Raw genomic sequence first — 17,967 nt, 5'->3', positions numbered from 1 at the left:
AAAAAAAAGCACTTATTTTCTCTGAAAGGTGGCTGCCTTTTGCTTCAGGAGGTACTGATAGACTTCAGGAGTTGTAAGGAAGAAATACACTTCTTTAAATGCTACTGGACTCAGTATCCTACTGATATGCCTATTATTTAGGCATGTGTAAAATCATGTGAATTTTGGTTACCTTTAGAAAATATATTATGTTTGTTTAAATGACTTCTAATCTGGACCCTGATGTATATAATGAATATACCTGAATCGCACAGCTGCTAGGCTCTCCATTCAGTTATAAGCTAGGTCACTCACTGAACTTCTCTGAACTACTTCAGTTTATACAACATGAAAATGTGATCTGCAGCTTTCTGTTTCCATAGGATGACTTTAGCAGTACCACTGTGCTTCATAAAGTTGAAATTTTAAAAATCTGTCCAAGGATACATTTAAGTGTATGCATAAAGGAGAGTTTTGCATATTCTGGCCAAATGAATATAGAAGAATGTTTGACTCCTGACAGTGTGGTGGGAATGGGAAGGGTAGATTTGTGTACTGAACCAGAGCATATTTTAATCCTCTCAACTTCAGTTACAGCAGGTTTGGTACCTCTTAATGATGAGTAGTAAGACTGCTGTTTTCTTGATGTCATAGCAAAGCCATTTCCTTATGCCTTTGGTACAAACAAATATAAATAGTGGATTCTGGTCCTGGAAGCTTTCCACAGATTTTTCCCCCTTTGGTTCAGATTTGTGCTATGCTAGGGATATGCCAAATGGCAATAGTGAGAAGCTGAAAACCCAGAGCATCTCTAACAAGTACTGAAAAACAATCCTTAGCTTCATTTGAGAGAAAAAAAATATATGATCTGCTGAAAGGCAACAGGATGCCTATGATACTATGGTGGTATAAAATACACTGTCTTTCTGAATGTACATACTATATGATTGCAAAGAAGTAACTAGAACAGTGTACGTATGGAGAACACTGCTTCAGCTGAGCCATTAGCTAGTAATCAGAGAGCAGTGTTCTGAGAGGTTTTTGCTGACTGTGTTGAGACCAGCGTTTCCTTTTAATATTGTATGATGAGTGATCAGTTGGGAAGCTGAAATAAACACTTTTGGAAAAATAATAGCCATGTGAAAAAGAGACAGCCGGGCTTCTAGGAAGCAAGTCAGGCCAGTGTCCTTAATATTAAACTCTATGTTGCAAACTAGTCTTCTGTTGGAGTAAATGTTGACATTGAACATGTGGGTCTAACCCACTAACAATTCCATTTAGAAAACAGAATCCCAGTGTGTCGGGGGGACTGTGAGATATGGGAACACCCCGTTACAAGATTTAGCAAGATTGAAAGGAAATACTCAGAAATGCAGAGATTGTGCATAAGTGTGCAGGAGGTCCAAAACTATAAGAAATACCATGTAATCTTTACCAGAATTTCCACTGACTGTGTAATTTCAGGGAGCTCTTGGGAGTAGGGGTATTTCCACTCTATGAGGAAAAAGCTGGTGATACCAGACAAAGCATATAAAGTGCCACAGCTTATGTTTATACCAAGGCTTCACCAGGCTGCCAGAAAAGAGAATCTAAAAAGCATACGTGAGAAATCAGGGACTAAAACCTGCTTGAACATGGAGCCAGTAAGAGATACTTTTTTTTTTTGCCATCTGTTTGTTGAGTAGTAAGTAATCTGTTGTTTTCTTTAATATTCTGTCAGACATCGATGGCTTGGGAAGCAGTACGGTTGGTGGCCAGTTGATGGCATCTGCTTCAGCTCAATCTCCTCTTTCCCAGAATCAGAAGACAGATGATTCTGTTGTTGCAGGTATTGAGAATATATTGTAAGCACAAGTGTATCTACCAATGGTGAATTGTTCTATACCATGAACACACTTGGGTTTAAGAACAGCAGTTTAAGATTTGAAGGAAGTGTATCAGTGTATCCTGCATATGAACTTCTTTTGTAGCTTTCAGGCTGTATACCTTTATTACACCGTGAAGTCCAGTATGCAGGGGACATTTATGACTTCTTTTTTTGCATTTTTTAACTGTTGATAATAGAGATGCTGTTATGTCATTTTCCAGCAGTGATAGTAACGTATTTCTCACTCCAGGAGTTGCTTTTGCCCGATACCTCTTAATTGGCTGTTGGAAGAACTTGATTGACACATTATCCACACCGCTGACTGGTCGCATGGCAGGCAGCTCCAAGGGGCTGGCATTCATCTTGGGAGCAGAAGGAGCCAAAGAACAGAACCAAAAGGAGAAGGACTCCATATGTTTGAGCCTGGATGGACTGAGGAGGGCAGCCCGCCTGAGCTGTGCCCTAGGTACTGCTGTGTTTTATGTTGTCGTGGCACACTCGCAAAATAGGACGATAACTCTATTATTCTACATGAATTTGGAAGAGAAAGCAGTATTCTTTTCTAGTCTGGGATGATCAAGGAACCTGTAGAACTTCCCATAGAACCCATCTTACCTACAACATAGACATGCATCCATTTTGACTTGACTCAACCTGTCATTCAGATTGTTTGGGGTTAAGAGGAAAAGCTAGTTAAACATTCTGCTGTTTGTTTACAGGAGTTGCTGCTAACTGTGCATCTGCTCTTGCCCAAATGGCTGCTGCATCCTGTGTCCAAGAAGAGAAAGAGGAAAAAGAAATCCAAGAGCCCAGTGATGCTATAGCTCAAGGTAACAATGTGATTAAATGATCTACCTTATCTCATATTGTTTGTAGAGATGCAGCTGGAAGGTACTTTGCTATACACAAAAGAACGACAGAGAGGGATGTCACCATTATTTTTTTATAGATATATGGGAAGTAAGTCTAGAGGTTTCAATAAAGGTCTTGCTGTTGTAGGTTCTTAATATGTCACGTTAATTGTAATTTATATGGAACTGAAATCAGCTAAGCAGCAAGTAAGGTTAACTGCTTTTTGGGTTTTTTTAATGTGCACTTCCCAAGTTTTGTGACACTTTTACAATGAGAGGGCATCGGAAAAACAGTATTTTGTTGCTGTGTTGTGTGAGAACATAAACTGAACCTGACTTGTTTTGAATCATGTTAAAGGAAGTTGGAATGGTAATTAAAGAAAAGGTATAGCAGCTAAAATGTTTTGCACCCCTGTGCAGAAGTTCCTCACGCGGTGAAAGTCAATAGGGTCTTTGGCTGGTTGGAGATCAGGTAACATCTGATTTCTAATGACAAGAAACCCATAACAAAGTATACAGTTGCACTGATGATCTAACTTGGCACTTATTTCAGTGTCTCAGCAGAGAAAACAAACCTGAGGTCTGAGGGTAAACTATCTTTTAACCACTCCGCTCAATATAACTGAATTGAGTTGGCCAGGCTGCATAGAAGCAAAAAAGAGGTAGTAGTAGTGGCCAGAGGCCAACAGACCTGTTTTATGGAAGTTGGAAAGTTTCAGAATTTGTTTCAGAGCAGCATGAAAACTAATCTTTTTGGAGATTTTCATGAAAAAGAAATCCAAATGCTTGTAGTTCAGAATAGGATTAGTTTTGCTTTTACAAGAGTATCCATTATCAAATGCTCTTTGTTGGGACTTTTATATGGAAATAATGTGAAATCCGTAAACCCTTTTTTCTATTGGAAAAGAGATTTTAGTAAAAAAATAAATAAATAAAAATCCAGCCAGCACAGAATAGAAACCAAGCTGGCAATGTTCTGTGGGCAATAAGATGTGAATTTGAGGCTAGAGGGTGTCAATCTCAGACTGATTTTTCATAAAATCAATCCAAAGGGATTTTCATTTTAAAACTGCCTTATGTTTATGTGGAAAAAATGAGATTCTGTAGTTTGTTTTTTATCTAAATTCAAACTTCTTTTGTAGCTTTCAGGCTGTATACCTTTATTACCACGATATGAAAAAGCAGATGTTTGTTTAAAAGCTGAAGATGGCAGTGTTCTTTTTGTTTTTTGTGCTGCAGTGAAACAGAAAGTGGAGCAGAAACTGGAGCAGATGGGAAAAGTGCAGGGTGTCTGCCTACACACTGCTCATGTTTTGTGTATGGATGCAGTCCTAAATGTGGGCCTGGAGATGGGAAGCCACAATCAAGACTGCTGGCCTCATGTGTTCAGGTACTTAGCAGCTTTCCCAAAAGAAACATAATTTACAATATCTTGCCATGAAGTACCAGTCTGAAAAAAGGACTTTACATACTCTGGGAGTCTTCTCCATAGCCAGTAACAGAGTGAATTAACTGTAATTAATCTGAATTAAATATCTGTAAGAGAAAAATCACTTCTTTCCACATCTGTTTGGAGACAAAATCAATGCTTAGAAAATTCAGTGTTGTCAGAAGACTCTGTCAGATCCTGAAAACTAAATGGCCATTCAAGTTCCTCAGCTAGACTGTTTGCTATATGAGGACATGGGAGGCCAAGGGATGTAAGATGACAGACTATCCGTGATGTGTCTGAGAGTTTTGCTTACACTATGCTTCTGACTTAAGTAGAGATTCAAGCATTTTTTCAGTGAGCCCTTGGATTTAGGGACACAAGAGCTGTTGTTCCGTGGCATTAATCCTTCTTTTCCTTCTGTTCTCAGGGTGTGTGAGTACATCAGCACTCTGGAGCACACCCATTTCAGTGATGGCACCTCCCAGCCCTGCCTTACCATTACCCAGTCACAGCAGGCACCTGGAGGCCCACACTCAGACACTGAGCTGGGAGAGGCTTCTCAAGAACAGACCCCTGAGCAGGAGACCACCCTCAGCAGTAATCCTGTCATTCAGCCAGTTTCCATCCAGGAACTTGTCAAGGAGAGCAGTAAAGGCAGAGCTTTTGACTTCCGTGGAGGCAGCCTGCTGTGTGGGACCAGTGCTGCTAAGGCTGTTCTCACACTCTCCACACAAGCAGACAGGTAAAAGTGTCACTAGATTCTCTGCTCCTAAAACAAGACCAACATAGACCTTTCTGTGATGCAGTGGGCCCTGATCTTTACATCTATTGCAGCCACTTGCTTCAGTTGAGCTTCACAAGGGAGCTACATATCACAGCCAGCAGCTCTTAAAAGACTTGGTTTTCTGCACCTTTGCTATACTTGCCCTGCTTTTTGGAAGCGCTGGGCTGGGTGTGTCTGAATCCACCTGTGAATCAGATGCATCCTAGGAGTGGTAGTTTTATTGCTTGCATGTAAATTAATCTATTTTGTTTGCTCATTAAAGCAGACCAAAAAAAATATGTGTCGTGCCTTGACAGGATGGGACTGAGTCACAAGACCAGTGTCAGTTGGAAAGCAGTTCCTACTGTCAGAACAACAGAAAGTTTTTCATGAAAAGCAGAATCAGGGAATCATGATTGTGTTAACTTCTGGCTGTACCATGTGAAATTTTTTTGTGATTCTGCAGAAACTTGCCTCCAATCTGTGCAAAATTTTAAGGGTACAGGTTTATCTCTTAAATCTTAAGAGCTCATTACAATTGAAAATAACGGCTCTTGTTTATATTCCTACATAGCAATTCAGATACAGCAGCTTTAGATCTAAGACTTAAATTCATTTCTTTGTCATGTTAAGGGCCTTTTCAGATGGAGCAAACTGCTATGATCAGTGAAGCTCTGATGTAAGTTGGGAGAGCTGAGCATATTAGTTTTTGTAATTATTGTTTATGAACTGTTTATGCGATTAAGATACACTTAAGGGGCACTGGTGATTCCTTGAAAAAGTGCCTTTTTGTTACAGTACTGCATTTGTATCTTGGAAGGGTTCTGTTTGGTCCTACAACACTCTACCACCCTCCAATTAATAATATTTCTGGATCAAGGTCTTCCTGTGTGTGTTGCCAGAGGCAACGCACAGCAGTTATGTACATGTAAAGGTTTTCCTCTTGCAAACACATTTAAGTCTCCATATCATGAATTTTTCAGTTGATTTCTATTCTTTTATTTGCAGGCTCTTTGAAGATGCTGCTGATAAGTTAAATTTGATGGCACTGGCAGGCTTCCTTTACCAGCTCAAGAAGGCTTCTCAGGCCCAACTTTTCCATTCTGTCACAGATACAGTTGATTACTCCCTAGCAATGCCAGGTAGAAGAAAAAGAAAAGAAAAAAGAAAAAAAAAAAAACAAACACACAGATTTCTTTGTCTCACATACAACTGTACTGCTTGCAAGATTAGCTTTGTATTAAGATTTTAATTTTTCCACTTAAATTTCAGGGTATAAAGAAAACAATATTTATTCTAATAAGATCTTTCTGTAGGAGTACTGCAAAGTCTTTAGAAAAGATGGAAAACTTTTTTTAGACAAGGGCCACATCTACCCCTGCTGTGAGACATTTCAAAGGACATTTGCTTAGAAGCGTTCATAAAATGAGTGATAACAAATGAAGCATGCGATTGAGAAATGAAAAATTCAGCAGTGGGAGTTGTCTGCTTACTCTTCCCAGCGAAATGAAGCATATACCTTACAGTACAAAACCTGTAAAAAGTCGTCTGTCCTGTGGCAGACATGAAAACCAACTTAATTGGTTTCTCCTTTCCCTGAGGTGCTACTTAACATTATCTCAGTATAAAAATTAGTAATTTTTTTTTTTTGGTTCCTCCTTGTCTCCAATCGCTTTTTTTTTTTTTAATAAAAAAAGGTATGGCATTATATGTAGAAGTAAGTAAACAGTAGCTAGTAATAATTATATTTACATTAAGATAGGGCAATTAATTGGATATATATTTTTACATTGAAAGTGGCATATCATATTTTAAAATAGCATATTCTAATGAGACAATGAAGTGTATTTTCAAATATTGTAAGAGGAAAGGAAGATGAGTTGTTTCCAGTAGGAAGTAAAAGTATTAGTGGCTGTAGAACACATGATCCTTTTCTCAAATTCTCTGCTTCTTACCAATTGTGTAGTAATAAGTACAAAAGACAAAGCAAGGCAAAATAATCTGCAGTCTATATTCTTTCCTGTAGATGTCACCAAATGTTTTTACAACTGGTATTTTGGCTCTCAGTATCAATTGTTTACCTTCTTGCTTAACTTGTCTGCTCTTATCCATACTGGATATCATAATTGAATTATAATGCATTATTTTCCTAGTCCTTATGTTTTAAAAATGTTCCCAAAAAATCTTCATTCAAAGAAAAATGAAGTGTTTTTATTGCATTGTTCATAAAGCTTGGGTCTATCTCCTGTTCTTTTACCTACCCAGGTATAAGCTGTGTTTTACTGATTTCTTTCTGGCTGAGTATTATAAATTTCAAACCTGATTTACATTTCTCTTTAGACATCCAGAGATGAAGGAGCAGCTTTTTGTTTATGCTTCTATTTTGTTTTACTCCCCCGTAGGAGAAGTAAAATCCACCCAGGACAGGAGAAGTGCACTTCACTTGTTCCGACTTGGTGATGCCATGCTCAGAATTGTGAGGAGTAAATCCCGCCCACTGCTCCACCTCATGCGCTGCTGGAGCCTGGTGGCACCTCACCTGGTGGAGGTAGGATTGGGCAGAAAATGGGAATGTGTGCGAGGGATGGCAAAGCTGAAACAGCTGAAGAAGGCATAATGGTCTTCTTGAAATATGTAACAGCCCTTAATATTATGTCCTATTTGATCTGTTCTCTTCACTTTTAACTTCCATAAATGGCCAAATATAAGCATGATCAAATGCCACTTTTATGTATATACATCATATTTGATAAAAAACCTTTAAAAGGGAAAATTGGTCGCCTGGTAGCAACAAAAGGTAGTACTTAACATGAGATCTGTTCTGTGGGGTTTATTCTTTAGTTTATTTTTAGCTGTCTGCTCCTTCAATTTTCATCAAATCTTTAGGCATCTGTGAGACCCCAAGCAGCTCATAGTCTCAGTCACCCAATTCCATAGCAGTACTTTCCCATTTTCTTGGCAATGGGCTCCCTAGTTACAGTCATGATGAAGCTCTCAAGAGTTCAGCATCATGAAGTGCTTTTGTGGTTGGGCGAAGTCTTACACTCTTCCTCTGCCTGCAGGCTGCCTGTCACAAGGAGAGGCATGTGTCTCGGAAGGCTGTCTCCTTCATCCATGACATCCTTACCGAAGTGCTGACGGACTGGAATGAGCCTTCTCATTTTCATTTTAATGAGTCACTTTTCCGCCCCTTTGAGCGTATCATGCAGCTGGAGCTGTGTGATGAGGATGTGCAAGACCAGGCAAGTCAGCCCTGACTAGGGTGTCTGTATCTGACCTACCATGCCCATAAGAAGGATGGTCAGCGCACTTGATCCACTTGAATATTTCCCAAATGCCCTTCAAATGGTGTCCCTCAGTTATCTTCAGGAATTCAGGAGGGCCCTGCCTACCTAAATCAGCATTATGGTAGCATACAGATATCCTTCTGTACTTCAAAGGAGCCTTGACATGTTGTTGTTCAGTGCAGCTTACTATTTTTCTTCCGTAAAGCAGTTGTAAATTATATATGTGTGACCCTATTCCACAGTCAGGTCTTCCCTCAGAAGCAGACCCAAATGTGATGCTTGAACCTACCAAATTATTGTTATATTTCCCAAGATTCTAGCACACCAGGTATTAGAACAGTACCTCTAGAGAATAATGTTGTACAATGCAGAAGCACTGTGTTTTCAGAACTCTGCCCCTGTCCACTTACCTGTTTATTGCTTAGCCTAGCTCTTTAGAAGAAGTGCATCTGGTTTTAAAGCGATTTAATTAAATTATCTAACAAAAAAAAAGCCTAGATTTTGAAATCCAGATAAAAGAGTATATCTAGAAACGTGTTTAAAGCCTTCCTCATTCCTTCTGCAGGTCCAGCTTTGTATCAGTTCTGGTTTTATTCTTTGAGCCTTTCCTACACTGTTTGCAGGTGGTCACCTCCATAGGAGAGTTGGTGGAAATGTGTTCTACCCAGATCCAGTCAGGATGGAGACCCCTGTTCAGTGCCCTGGAAACAGTTCACAGCGGCAATAAGTCAGAGGTTAAAGAGTACCTTGTAGGAGAATACTCTATGGGTAAGGACTTAAGCACTGACTGTTTTGTGTGTTCTTTTGTTTTCCAATCTAATTCCTTGAGGTCTCAAGAAATAACTCAGAACATTTTAAATGCCTGACCTGAATAGATGCTCTGAAACACTATAACTCACATTGGCACTGTAATACTCTAAGACTGTACTAACGTATCTGATTTACTAGGTTGGGAGTGAAAATGAGCATAATTTCCTTTTTATCCTTTCAGTTCTGGCAGATGAGTAGAATAAGAAAAAAATGCTTCAAACCTACTTGAATATTTTTGAGCAAAATGATAGTTTGTGAGTGCTGAGCATAGTTGAGTTCTTGTCACTGCCTTGCTGCAGTGACTGCATACAGTCACCGCCTCTCATGTCGACTGTCTTTCTTACCATGTGAAACCTCCTGCTCTTACACATCAAAGTCAGTTGGTGAGATACTCCAGGCAGGTACTTGTCCAAGCACTCGATCACAGGGATTCTAATTACTAGTGCTGTTACAAATCATATTTGCTTTACAATTGATCCTACGTCTCTCTCAGAGATGATTGCTAGTATGGAAGCTGGGCAGTAAGGACAAATAATTTTAATCTGTCCTTTTGTCACATTTACAGGTTAATAAATGTTACAAGCCATGCATGAAGGATATGGCTTGCCTCCTAAATTTTGTCTTTCAGATCTGTTATGATCAGTGACAAAATGTGAGTGTATACAGCTTTTGAAGACTGATTAGTTACGTAGGAAAAACAAAGCTATTTTGTCACTGTATCAGAAGAGTCAGAATAGTTTTCAGTGTGACTGCTGTATTGTCTTGACAGTTAGGACTAAGGCTCCACCAAACAAAAATGTTACTCAACTGCTGAGTGCATGTACCTGCTCTTACCATATGGGCACTGGTAAGCTGATATTTTTTATAGATGTTGTGAAGAAGGAAGTCAGCATTACTTTCAGCGTAGGGTTATGCAAGTTGCCTTGGGAGCAAAAGAGGAGAAAGCATGTTAGTTTTTACTTCTAAGATGACTGGAGCATTTCTGTCTCTTCCCAGAACAGAACTGATCCTACAGATTCAGTTAAATTGTTGAGAAACTGTTGGAAATTCATCTTTATGGGGCATGGGGAAAAAAAGTCCTCATCTTGTTATTTCTACAGGGAAACGCCAGGCCCCAGTGTTCGATGTCTTTGAAGCATTTCTAAACACTGACAGCATCCAGGTCTTTGCCAATGCCGCCACCAGTTATATTATGTGCCTTATGAAGTTTGTGAAAGGACTGGGTAAATACTTCTATTTTCTTTATATTTCATTAACCTACAGTATGTTAAACTTGATTCTGCCAGAAATGAGAATCTTGCTTTGTAATACAGAACATTGTAGGGAAAAGAGAGGCAGTGTCCAAAATGCTTTTAAAAAAAAAACAAAAACATGATCAAAAGAGAACTTCAGAAACATTTTGAACGCTATCAATGAAAAACAAAGTGCATGAAAAACAAAGCTAATCCTGTTTGTTTCTCTTCTGTCCCTCCCATCCTGTCCTCCCATGCTGCCTTTCCCATCCCTAGGGGAAGTAGATTGTAAGGAGATGGGTGACTGTGTGCCAGGATCAGGATCAGCATCTACAGACTTGTGCCTTCCCGCGCTTGATTACCTCAGGAGATGTTCTCAGGTATAGTGAACAATCTTGCACAGGTACTAACATGGCCTAGGAGACGGTCCTGACCTCGAGGCTTTGCATCACTGGTTAGGTAATATGCATGAATACAACAGAATTTGCTACAGGGCTGTTGGTAAGAGGTCGCACTGCCAGATAGAGACTGGCAATCTGAAGGATCCTCATATGTTGTGAGCCAGCTAATAGCAGGAAAACTGAGGAGGTAACAGCACTCAGAACTGAAGGGCATGTGGGGAAAAAACATTCAAAACCTAACAGTAGCATACCCAGAGTGACATAAATTCTTATTTTACAGGATTACTGTAAAACAGAGCTAAAATAGTGACATTTCTCTTATGTATTTTTTCTTCTCTTTTTTTTTTTAGTTGTTAGCCAAAATCTACAAAATGCCCTTGAAACCTATTTTCCTCAGTGGCCGGCTGATTAATATGCCCCGAAGAGTGCAGGAGCAGTCAGCCAGCAGTGAGGATGGTATTGAGTGCATCCTTTCTGACTTTGATGATGACACTGGTAAGTGCACTGAAAGCAGGAAATGTAGGATTAATCAATTGTTTCTTTTACATGTCACTGTAAATTTTGCCAACTGCTGAAAGCAAAAAGGAGGGGAAAAACTTCACAGAGTTTATTGTGTCTGTTGTCTGTATACACATACAACTTAGAGTTCAGATCCTGTCCATTTCTATATGTTAAAAGCTACAGCTCATGTATGAGAAAAATGCAATCAGCGTCAAGGGAGAAGGCAATAATATTGTAATTAAATGACTAAATATCAGGGTACTTAACTTGTTATAATACAGCAAATACATATGTCTGAGAGCAAACACAAAAGTACTTTCTGGAACGACAGCTACAGTAAAGGAATGAAAACCTTTTGAGGTTGATGCTGACAGCCCTTCCTTTCACAGAAAAATTATCAGTGTTGAGTTAAAGTTTACAAAGGTAAAGAATACTTACTTAAATATGTTTCCAAATGTAAGTGCTGTGGTCTGTTGAATCAAACAAACTAAAATCCGTAGGAAATGCTGTGACCTCCAGGAAAACGACGCACATTATTCTCCTAGTTATCTGTGTTGCTTTTGTGGGTTGTGGATTAACCAGGTGTTTGAACAACACCGGAACCAGCTGTGCATGGAGCCAAGCAATAGAGAAACGCAGACATAGTGCTTTTGAATCCACGCTGGCCCCTTGAAGCAGTAGCTGGTAATGTATTAGAACAATATTAGATAAACCGACTTTATAAAAACAGAAGGCAGTGCCTCACTGGGTGCTGTTGTCCCTGAGAAAAGGGCTGTTGACAGCATCTACCTAGACTTCAGCAAAACCTTTGACACTGTCTCCCACAGTATTCTCCTAGAGAAGCTGGCAGCCCATGGCTTGGGCACTCTCTGCTGGGTAAAGAACAGGCTGGAGGGTCAGGCCCAGAGAGTGGTGGTGAATAGAGTTAAATCCAGCTTTCTCTTCAAGAAAGATGTCCATCAAGGCCCTGGAAAGTGTCCAGAGAATGGCAGCAAAGCTGGTGAAGGGTCTGGAGCACAAGCCTTATGAGGAGCACCTGAGGAGACTATAATCATTTAGTCTGGAGAAGAGAAGGCTCAGGGGAGACTTTACAGCTCTCTACAACTCCCTGAAAGGATTATTTTATATAACTAATGATAGGACTGAAGGGAATGGCTTCAAGTTGCATCAGGGGGGATTCAGGTTCGTTGTTAGGAAAAATTTCTTCTTCAAAAGAGTGGTCAGGTACTGGAACAGGCTGTCCACAGAGGTGTTTAAGAAACATTTAGATGCTGTACTAAAGAATGTGGTTTAGTGGGGAAGTATCGGTGGTAGGTGGATGGTTGGTTTGGATGGTCTTGGAGGTGTTATCCAACCTTGGCGATTCTGTGATTCTATGAAAAGTCAGTTAAAAGATCTTGCAGAATGTTTTAGCCTTCTTTGCCTTAGGGTAGTGTAATGTATTTTCATAGCGTCTTTTATTCCATGCCAAATTATTCAAGAAGTTGCTAAAAGAGAATGTTTTTAGCTCTTCCAGATTTGAAGATAGCCAGACTTAGTGCTGAGTGAGTTGTGCTGTTTCCTTACTTAGAAAGATAATTAAATAATTCTGTACAAAACAGGTACAAACCGTTCTGGGCAAATTTGCAATACTAGTGAGATCTCTTAGGATTATGTAGCTCACATACAACTGTACTGCTTGCAGGATTTCCTGTGCATTCTTACAGTTTTAATTTTTCCAGCTGAAATTTCAAGGTGTAAATAAAACACATCTAGTCTAGTTGAATCTTTTTGTAGGGGCAATTCAAAGCCTTTAGAAGGGGCTGAGCATTTTCTTTGGACATGTACCATATCTGCACCTTTTGTAAAACCTTTCAGAGGACATTCATTTCATTACTGGACTTTACATTTTATGTGCTTTTTAAGAAAAGAACTAGAAGATTCAATTTTCATTGGCTAACTTGTCAATCAAGACTTGAAAATACATTAAAAACAAACAAACAAACAAGAACTGGACTAATGGGAATGGCAAACTTAGACCAGAAAAAGGTATGTGGAGGAGAAAGAGCGGGACAAAACATGAAACTTAATTAAAGGGAAAGAAAAGGAGACAATCTTTTCAAAAACTGATATTGCCCTCTGCAATTATACCACAGCAGTGAAATGAGAAAGTACTTACGATCCTTTAAGTTATTTAATTGCTTAGTCTCCATCACTTTCAGAGGGCACGTTCCACCTGTGGTCAGTGCAATGTCACACTGATTTTTAACGTTTGTTTTCTTACTTGTAGGCCTTATCAATGTCTGGATTATTCTGCTGGAAGAATTAACAACTGCCATATCCAACTGTCCCCGCCAGCACCAACCTCCAACTCTAGATCTGCTCTTTGAATTGCTGCGGGATGTTGCCAAGACACCTGGTAATTAAAGGATAAACTCTGAGCTACTGAGCTTGTCCCTTCTAGAATACTAACCCACCTCTATAAACTGCAATACTCTTCATGCCAGAGCTGCACAGACATGCTCAAATGGAATTTTCTCAGAATGGGATTTGTGGTTCCAGTTAGTTAACCTATTGTTCTATGGTGACAGAAGGCATGTTGTAGGAGTATGTTGAAGTCCTGCATGCACAAATAAAGAGGTGCAGTACCCTGGCAGTGTCCTGGCTACAGAAAACATTTGCTTGAAGTCCAGGAAACTCATAAAATTATACAGTCCTATAGACCTCCTGAGCAGCACAGGAGATTCTCAGTTGAGTAAACATTCCTGAACTCAGAACTAAAACTAATCTCATAATGAAATCTACAACTGCACCCTTCTCTTAACCCATAAAAAAGAGTTTCAGAAACTGCCTTCTCTAGAATCTCCCCTGGCTTCAAGCTTGGAATGAATTAAGAAACGTATCTTGAATGTAGGCTGTGTAAGCAAAAATGTACAACCATCATTGTGTTTATTTTAAGGCCCAGGATTTGGCATTTACGCAGTTGTACATCTTCTTCTTCCTACAATGTCCCTTTGGCTCCATCGCAGCCATGGTGACCATTCTTACTGGGATGTGGCATCTGCTAATTTCAAGCACGCCATTGGCCTTTCTTGTGAACTCGTAGTGGAGCACATTCAAAACTTCATACACTCAGGTATGTCCTAACACTATCAAATCTTCTGACAGTCGTTTAATGGCATGTTACTGAATAGCTACCTGGGGAGATGATTTCCTTGCTTTTTTGGTTGCTCAAGTGTAAAACAAGAGGAGGAGGGTTAAGAATTTGTTTTCTTTTTTATTACCAAATAGAAAAAATATAACTTGAAAAGAGACTTGTGGAAGTTGTTTAGTCCACGCTGTTGTTCAGACAAGGGCTAACTTCAAAATTTAAAAAATCACAGTGTTCATTACGCTTTCCAAAAGAAGACAACGAGACTTCAATCTTGAATTATAACATTCAGAAACAGAAGCTAACAATTTCTCTAGTACAACTGAAGTCTACACATTTTAAATCATTAACCACAAAAGGACTGTTCTCATTTCAATAGGGTGTACTGCATGTTTCAAAACTGAACTCTACTGATATCTACATAAAAAGAATTGGTTTTGCAAAGTTTCTGAATTGCAAAAAGCATATCAAGACTGTCTTTAATTGCAAGGCAAAGGCAATGATGCTAAATAAAAACCAGTCCGTGTCTTTTCCTTACAGATATTGGTTATGAAAATATGATCAATACTATGCTAAAAGATCTTTTCAAGTTGCTGGTCGCCTGTGTAGCAGAACCAACAGAAATTATTTCCAGAGTTGGCTGCTCTTGTATCAGGTAACAATCTCTTCACTCTTTTAGTATATTAAAAAATAAAAAAGGTACTTGTGGGCAGACTAAGTTGGCTAGCATATCAGAAGTCGTCTGCAATATATCTCCATTTTAAGAAAAAAAAAAAGTTTAACTGTTTTGTCTGCTTCAGAATCTATAGTTTTGCACATTGCTGTGTGTGTCATTCCTGTAAAATATGTACAATACATATACACAGTTAGTCAATAATTAATCCTTAGGAAAAATAATTAAGGGGCTTTCTATGGGAATTCACAGGTCTTTGAGTGCAGTGGTTATCTTTACAGTCTTCAGTTTATTGCAATCACAGTCAAAATAAACACTCCATTATATACTTACAGAACATATAGTTCTTCAGGAGAGATGATTGTTTAAGGAGGAAAATTGAAGGAAAAGCAGTCAGAAATTCAGTGTTATATCCAAAAAAAAATGGGTCAGGATAACAACTACTAATTCTTAGGAGACTGAATATTATTAGCTAGTTACTAAAAGGATCTTTTCTTTAGTTTTCCACCTTCTCCCATTACAGGTGAGAACTGTTCAGTTATTTCTTACAGTAATGTTTTCCTGTGTGCCTACTTTTAGGTATGTATTAGTGACAGCAGGACCTGTTTTTACTGAAGAGATGTGGAGGCTTGCATGTTGTGCCTTGCAGGATGCATTCTCTGCCACTCTGGAGCCAGTAAAGGTAAACTGTCTTTTTGCTGACAGTCAAAACTAATTATACTCTAACTTTTGACAAGCTGTCTCACACATGCATGCACACAAACAAGGTTTTGGATACAGAGGCTGGAAAACAAGATTATGTTTTAGTTTTCATTGTTTATTAATTTAATCACAATGAAAGGCATTGGATCAACAATGGAGACTCAAATCTTTTTTTTTTTCTTTTTTGAAGCACGTTACAGACAACAGTGGTTACTAACTTTAAATTGCCCCACTAGCAAGGAATCAGAAGATCCTTACCTTTTGTTCCAGTTCTTCTGAATTGGTTAAAAGTAGACAGAAAACAAAGTTGTTTACTTGTTCCAGTTGCTGCATGCTCCATATAGATTATTTTTCAAATCACCACAAAAATTCCCTTTAATTCACTACTATATAAGTTCTCGTAATGCATTCGCATCAAATACACCAAATACTGAATAGCAGGTGGTCCACTGATAGTACTGGGAGAGATCCCTCCCATTCCGAATTTTGTATTAAACATGAACAAGTTCAACAGTTCTACAGTCACTGATTTAATTTAACGCACAGTGAAAGTCTGATGTTGTGTTTCTCTATAGAACCTATTGGGCTATTTCCACAGTGGTTCTGAAAGCTTTAGTGGAGACGCCTGTGAAGTGAAGGTGGCAGCCCCCTCCCTCTCGCCGAGTGCTGAGGCTGAATATTGGAGAATCAGAGCCATGGCACAACAGGTAGAGACTGATATTTCAGTGAAAGTTGGAGAAGCCTTTAAACTTGGGGCTTTTCTTTGAGTACATTTTTAGCACAGCTGTCCTCAAACCCTATGAGCAAATTGAATGAGACTTTCTCATCACTAAGCTGTCATGTATCTAACAGTAGTAGTGAGAAAAAGTAATGAAAACTAGAAACAAAAACATTAAAACTTACCCTGTATGTGGGCATTAGGGAGAATGCTTGGCTGGGGGTAGATGCATAGGCATTTGATCAGGATTACAACCCTGGTATGTAGTATAGCTTTAAAAAAAAAAAGGCAATACTAACGTAAATCAGTGGAAACCTTTCTGACAGAGAAAGGGAAATAGCATCACAATGAATACTCATCTAGAACATCATATGCATTTCTGACTGTTTTGTTAAAGACTGATAAATTCAAAAGTCAAGAAAAATAAATTAGAACAGACACTGTGATATTACACTAGAAAAACTAGGTTTATTCAACTCCTCAAATCAGAGCTTGAAGAGGAATATGCATTTCCTGTGTGTCTAAAAGTACATGGCTATAGATTGGAGAGAAGAAAGTTATTAAGAATTAGAAGGTAATGCTAACATTGAACTAATGATTTAAAAATCATCACTAACTCCTAATCAGCTAAGTAGTTTGGGAGAAAACCTTTTCAGGGTTCTTTTGTCTACAGTGAATGTTGTTCATTTTGAGAAAGTGTTTGTATGAAACAAGTTCCTTAAAATACAGCAAACTAAACTTAATGACCTGCAGTTATTATATGGCAATTTCTGCATGGGTAAGCAGCTGGATTAAAAGAGCCAACAGATGTTTGGTGTCAATTTTTGACTTAATCGTATCCTTAATCATATCCTGATGCTGCTTGAAAATCTGAGATGTCTCAGATGTTCAGGATTGGTGATCACAAACAACATGGCAGTGGCAGATTTTGTTTGAACAGAAAAAGTGTTTTAGAAGTAAATTTCTAGAGAAGCAAAGCTCATTAAGTAGGAAATGGAGCAGTTAGGCTTCTCTAAGAGACACCCCTCAGAGGCATTGCCTGAGTTCTTCTCAGCAAGGATTTGACACATCAACTAAGCTATGAAACAAAGCTACAGTAATGAGAGTTGTTTCCTACTTTCCTCCCAAGTAACTACAAATTAGGTCCATTGTCCTCCTTGTGGCTGAAAACTATCCTTCCAATAACAAACCTTTCAAGGAGGAATGGGCTAACTGTGTAAGCAGGTCTTCTATACATGGTACTTACAGGTAGTAGCTTCCTCTCATCACTGTAAAAAAAGTTGTAATAGATCTTTCACAATTCATGAAATTCTGCTGTCAGGCCCTCCATGGACCCGTTAGACATGCTAAACCTAATTGTTTTATGTAATTTGTCATTTTCTAGGTCTTCATGCTGGAGACTCAGTGCTCCCCAAAGACCCCTAGCAACAAGGAGGGGTTTGAACATGCCCAATCATGTGTGCTTGTCATTGACCTGCCACCAGATAAGAAACCAAATGGGCATACCCAGAGAAGGTAAAATATCTTCTCAGGAGAACACTATGTTGTTAAAAACAAGGTAAAATTATTGTCAGGCTGGCAGAGATGGGAACAGAGGCTGTGCCTTTCTACAGGTCTCTAA

General features: G+C 39.0%; 1 protein-coding gene across 1 annotated transcript; it reads left to right on the top strand.

Moving 5' to 3' along the window:
* The first annotated feature begins 1,695 nt into the window (after positions 1-1,695).
* Positions 1,696-17,965, top strand: LOC100550328 (brefeldin A-inhibited guanine nucleotide-exchange protein 3-like). The gene is made up of 18 exons (XM_010707255.2): positions 1,696-1,807; positions 2,097-2,312; positions 2,566-2,676; positions 3,937-4,087; positions 4,557-4,871; positions 5,901-6,034; positions 7,295-7,440; positions 7,955-8,134; positions 8,803-8,947; positions 10,090-10,212; positions 10,498-10,601; positions 10,973-11,117; positions 13,393-13,521; positions 14,062-14,238; positions 14,794-14,908; positions 15,506-15,608; positions 16,204-16,335; positions 17,731-17,965. Exons 1-18 carry the CDS (start codon positions 1,741-1,743, stop codon positions 17,863-17,865), a joined length of 2,628 nt encoding a protein of 875 aa, XP_010705557.1. The 5' UTR covers positions 1,696-1,740; the 3' UTR covers positions 17,866-17,965.
* Positions 17,966-17,967: the final 2 nt, after the last annotated feature.

This window comes from Meleagris gallopavo, chromosome 2, assembly GCF_000146605.3.
Source record: "Meleagris gallopavo isolate NT-WF06-2002-E0010 breed Aviagen turkey brand Nicholas breeding stock chromosome 2, Turkey_5.1, whole genome shotgun sequence".
NCBI lineage: Eukaryota > Metazoa > Chordata > Aves > Galliformes > Phasianidae > Meleagris > Meleagris gallopavo.
Note: the sequence above shows the minus strand (reverse complement) of the source record. Positions and strands in the feature narration are given on the sequence as shown.

What these genes read in the sequence shown, in the direction of transcription:
- LOC100550328 (XM_010707255.2), top strand. Translation starts at nt 1,741, where the DNA reads ATGGCATCTGCTTCAGCTCAATCTCCTCTTTCCCAGAATCAGAAGACA. An exon ending in TGTAGGAGAATACTCTATGG is followed by an intron (nt 8,948 to 10,089) that starts GTAAGGACTTAA and finishes TTATTTCTACAG; the next exon opens with GGAAACGCCAGGCCCCAGTG. An exon ending in TGACTTTGATGATGACACTG is followed by an intron (nt 11,118 to 13,392) that starts GTAAGTGCACTG and finishes TCTTACTTGTAG; the next exon opens with GCCTTATCAATGTCTGGATT.